Raw genomic sequence first — 4,678 nt, forward strand, 5'->3', positions numbered from 1 at the left:
TCCTAACAGTTACATTTATTTCTGTATCTCAATAAATCATGTTCGGTTTTTCCACATGATCTCTCCTTATTGAACTGCTTTTGTAGATAAGCTTCAAGCCAGAAAGCAACAATACCTAAACCAAAAATATCAGTGAGAAAGTGTCTGGACTATCTCCAGCTGTGTTTCATGCATTAAAGATAACTTCAGACACTGTCTGGTTGTCATGTCTGAAATAGGCTGTACAGTCGCACAGATACAAGACAGCAGTCATGTTTCTAATGATATAAATCAACCAGAAAGATTATAAAGATAAAAGCTGTGAGACCCCACTAGAGAAAGGATGGCTTGTTATCATTACATGAAGTGATTTAGAAATAATATGTAAGCTTTCAGGGCAGCACTCACAGCTTTTTAAAACTGATTACCTGATGGTGAGCACACACAGGTATATAAACATACAGGTGAACTCTAAGAGGTTATAAAGAAGAGAGCTGTGCTGCTATTTTTAAAGAACACAATTTATTCACATTTTTATATTTACAATCATTTTTTATTTATATAAACAAAATAAACATTACAAAACTAGAACAAAACTATATTATGTACAATATCAACAGTTTCTCCCCTATTTCCTCTTTTCTTCCACCCATCTTTGTCTCTCTGCCTCATAGAAAGGAGACTCCTGAAACTCCTTCCAGGTCATCCCCTTGGCCAAGCCCTTGTGCCCGGGCAGAGAGTGCACTTTTGAAGGGCAGTAGATATATTTCCCTGCCACTCCAGGGAAGCCTGTGTGAACATGTGAGCTATTTGGGCCCTGTTTCAGGTCCATGTGGCAGAACCTGCAGAGGCGGCCTGTCTGTTGGGTTTCTGGCCTTTTGCTCTTTTTCTCCATCCTTTCCTCTGACCTCTTCCTGGTAGCATCCAGTTCCCTTTGGAAAAAGTCTGTCTGGGCAAATTCCTCAAAGGTCATTTTAGGGTTAGTGATTCCCTCAGCAGCATAAGTTTGATGCACCTTGTGGGAACTGTAGAAATAGCGCACAGGCCCTCTCTGGTAAAAATAATCGACGGTGGATCAATCTGTCTCACATTGAGACTTGGGCTGTCCACAGGCAAGACAAGTCTTTGTCTGCCCTTTTTCCCCTCAGGCTGCTGCTGTGGCTGCTGCTGCTGTTGCCTTTCTAAGATGCCGTCCACAATCTTCTCTATTGAGACTTGTGTCAGTGGTGTAGACGGGGCAGGAGGAGGTGGGTTAAACGCGGCAGGCTCTATGGTGATTACAGGGACACTAGTTGTTTCACTGCCTTCAGTTAAAGAGTGCCACAGCTGCTGAGTCTCCAGAAGTTTTTCTGGGCTTATGTTCAAAGATGAATTGGTGTTGAGAAGCTTAGCCAAGTGCTTCAACTACCAGGATATGTGCACCTTGGATGTGGGACGCAGCAGGCTGTTGGGATCTGTAGCCGAGTGATGGACCATGTCTGCATAATCTTGATCCACAAGCTTCAGGATGTCCTTCTTCCCATGGTACTTTTGCAACAGATCATCTATTGCCTCTTTCATGGGTCGTGTCCAGCATGTGTGGTCCAGCACAAAAACCCGTCCACCTGTCTTTATAGGTCCAGTGCGAGCACTCCTTGGTGAGGCCCGCATCGGCAGAGGTAGAGCTTCAGAGATTTCTGGGAAACATTAATAATAGTTACTCATATATCATGTAATGAACTAATAATAATAACGTATACATTAATATTAATAATAGTAAGTACACGGAATTGTTTGACAATACCACTATGTTAACTTACCCATGACTGTTGTAGGTTGCTGGGTGTCTTCTGATGCTAACTCCTGCTTTAAAAGTGCACCAGAGAAAGGGTGGGTGACAGGTGGTGCTGGTGTGGGGGATGCCACACCTAGCGGTGCCAGGCTGGAGGAGGGTCCTGCTGCTGGAACCTGAAGTTGGGCAGCCACAGGTTTTGGAACAGAGGATGGGGGCTGAAGGGCAGCCGGTTCATCTTTTCTCAGGGTTTTGTGTTTGTCCCAGTTCAGAGGGACTGGACGGCAGCCTGGCTCTCTGTGTTCAAGCCCAAATCGCTCTCCAGTGTCTCTGTCAGAGAGGTGAAGTGCAGGGTACTTCTCCTGATCAGTCACTCTTCTGGAGGCTGCATTCAACTCCACCACTAGAGCTGGATCAAAAACAGAAGGGAGAATGACACCTGGCTGCTTAAGGTCCACCAGTCTTTGGTAGTTCCATCGTGCCACCCCTGTCGTGCCCTGGGCTTGGAATAGTTCATTGGATACATGAGTCCCGGTAATCCACTGGGCCTGGTGGAAATGATAACCCTCCTGCTGTGAAGTGCCTCGGACAGGAATCCAGATGGGGACCTTGGCACCTTCACCAGGGACATGGTTAAGCTGAAGAGTCCCACCGTACCGAAACATTACACCCTCTGAGAGTTCAGGGTCACTGATGCAGCCACGCAGAATGTGGACTCTCTGAATGCACCACGTCTTCAGCATGGATGGCTTGAAGAGTGGGACATTGTTGGGGTCTGTGGCCAGGTGAAAATGATTCAGGATCTTTTCCGCTCTGTTCAGCAGCTCAGTGGGTTGTGGTATTTGGATCCTGCAGTGCTCCCATATGTGTTGCTTTGTGGGATTAGCAGCATGGATGCCACAGAACTTATAAGCATCCTGGAGCCTCTTCAGGTCCGCCTGATCAACCACTGAGAATGCAGCAGAGAGAAGCTGGCAGAAAGTGCTGAACAGAGGATGATGCTCAGAGGTACACTCCACTCGCCTCAGGCAGTGGAACGGGTCCACTGGTACCAGTGGTAGCCGGCCTTTTCCACTCCTGCATCACTGTACCTTTTGGCCATTCCCTGGTACATGGTTCAGTCTGAGACCTTTCTGTCTCAGACTGAACCATGACCCACGAAACACTCAGCCAGTTTTCATTCATTATGTAATAACTGGACATGACCCCAGATGCCAGCGTGACTTTTCGTGCCACCTTCCTGGTGTGGTCAGACCTGAAGATGTGGCCTGGAGGAGTTTGGATATGACTGGATGTTGACGTCGGAATTCGTTGAGCAGGCAGTCAGTCAGGTAATGGCTGGACACAGAAACACCACACCAGGCATGTGGGTCTTCATAAGACCTGAACTCCTGTGGCTTATTTTCCTTCCTCAGGAACTTCCCAATGGTCCTCTGTCCATGGGCTCCTGCCTCAGAATCCCAGACCGATTCTGTGGCATGGAGGTACGCCAGGGGAGCTCGCTCGTACTTGAGGTGCATGAGTTCATTTAATTGTTTTGCCATATCTGCTGGAGATTTCCCAGTCCTCCTGAGCTTATCCATAACAGACTTGCAGATGGCCTTTTTATATGTAAGAAAAGCAGGGAGAAGGTTGGTAAACCTTTTGGGCAGTTTCTCCAGCCATCGTGGATTGTCAGCAAACCAGTTCCTGCGACAAGCCCTGCAGCAGAGTCGTGAGGACAGGATGTAATACTGACCACTGGTGCCAACAATTACTCGTGGCCTGCCCACACCAGCAGAGACCACTTGTGAACCAAAGCAATCATGGAGACATGGCAAGATATAATTGTTTCTTAACCTGACCATGATAGCACTAACACTCTCAGGTTGGAGAAGAAGGCTGAAGAAGGGGTGGAGCTGGAAGAAAATTGGCGATGGTAGGTCAGCCACTGTATCTATGAGCTCAGGCTGTGGAGGGAGACGCCAGAGTGAAGTCGCGTTCCCTGCGTGACGCACTGGTCGAGACCCAGGCCACAGTCCAAGGTCCTGAAGCTCAGTCTTCATCCACAGCTGCTGGTGAGGAGAACAATTCCAGCTGCTGAGGTCATACTCATAACCAGCCACTGGAACTGGAACAGCTGGCTGAGTTGAAGGATCTGGGATTGAAACGTAAATATTTGACAAAACAGTGCTACTCTTATATTGTTACTGTTGGAATACACAGAAAAAAATAAAAGACATGCAGTATACGCTCACCATCTTCACTGCTGTCTTCAAAAGTCAGCACTTTGAACACAGATGTGGAAGCAGCATCTGTACTCGGTCCTGAAACAAATGAATGCAGTCATTCTGTAATTCATTTGTGCAAATTATGAGCAAGATGACAAAATGTAACCTGAGCGTGAATAATATGCTATCATTAATGATCTATGCTTTAAGCAGACGTTTAACTGAACATCAACTGTAAATGAAAATAGAGAGGGACCAGGATTTGACTCAGACCTTTCTGTTTCACTGACCTGTGGTCTCCTTTAGTAGAAATGCCAGCTCCTGTGGGAGGGGCGCAGGTGACTTCCTCTTCACACTTGAGGCTGCACCTACAGGTATAGTAATCGAAAAGAGTAATGGAAACATTTTTTTACTCTAGACACAATAAACAGAACATTTAATTATATGAAAAACATTATAGTTGTTTTGTACCATCGGCTGATGATGCCTGAGGTTCTGCAGTTGTACTGGACGGTGGTATGGACAGTGCAGCAGATGGAACTACAACAAGAAAACGTGTCAGCAGCTTCATAATTTACACTGTATGTGAGTGTTGCTGTTAGTAGGAACTCACACATCCATACTCTTACTTCTCCTGTTTCTCATTGCAAAACAAATGTAATTTATTTGCCTCCTGGCTGCATGCCAAATATCCTTGGGCAAGATACTAACCCCATGT

General features: G+C 46.3%; 2 protein-coding genes across 2 annotated transcripts; both read right to left on the minus strand.

The window, feature by feature from the left end:
• Nucleotides 1-510: 510 nt before the first annotated feature.
• LOC121811742 lies at nucleotides 511-2,830 on the minus strand. Its single transcript, XM_042216141.1, has 2 exons — nucleotides 1,779-2,830; nucleotides 511-1,655 (listed from the first exon to the last, which is right to left on the minus strand). Exons 1-2 carry the CDS (start codon nucleotides 2,491-2,493, stop codon nucleotides 1,384-1,386), a joined length of 987 nt encoding a protein of 328 aa, XP_042072075.1. The 5' UTR covers nucleotides 2,494-2,830; the 3' UTR covers nucleotides 511-1,383.
• On the minus strand, nucleotides 2,830-4,672 carry LOC102312204. The gene is made up of 4 exons (XM_005951168.3): nucleotides 4,432-4,672; nucleotides 4,251-4,328; nucleotides 3,988-4,056; nucleotides 2,830-3,887 (listed from the first exon to the last, which is right to left on the minus strand). The coding sequence occupies exons 1-4, from the start codon at nucleotides 4,529-4,531 to the stop codon at nucleotides 2,935-2,937; spliced, it is 1,200 nt and encodes a 399-aa protein (XP_005951230.1). The 5' UTR covers nucleotides 4,532-4,672; the 3' UTR covers nucleotides 2,830-2,934.
• Between the last annotated feature and the right edge of the window lie 6 nt (nucleotides 4,673-4,678).

This window comes from Haplochromis burtoni, unplaced genomic scaffold, assembly GCF_018398535.1.
Source record: "Haplochromis burtoni strain Fernald_Lab_line unplaced genomic scaffold, NCSU_Asbu1 Contig_930, whole genome shotgun sequence".
NCBI classification, from domain to species: domain Eukaryota; kingdom Metazoa; phylum Chordata; class Actinopteri; order Cichliformes; family Cichlidae; genus Haplochromis; species Haplochromis burtoni.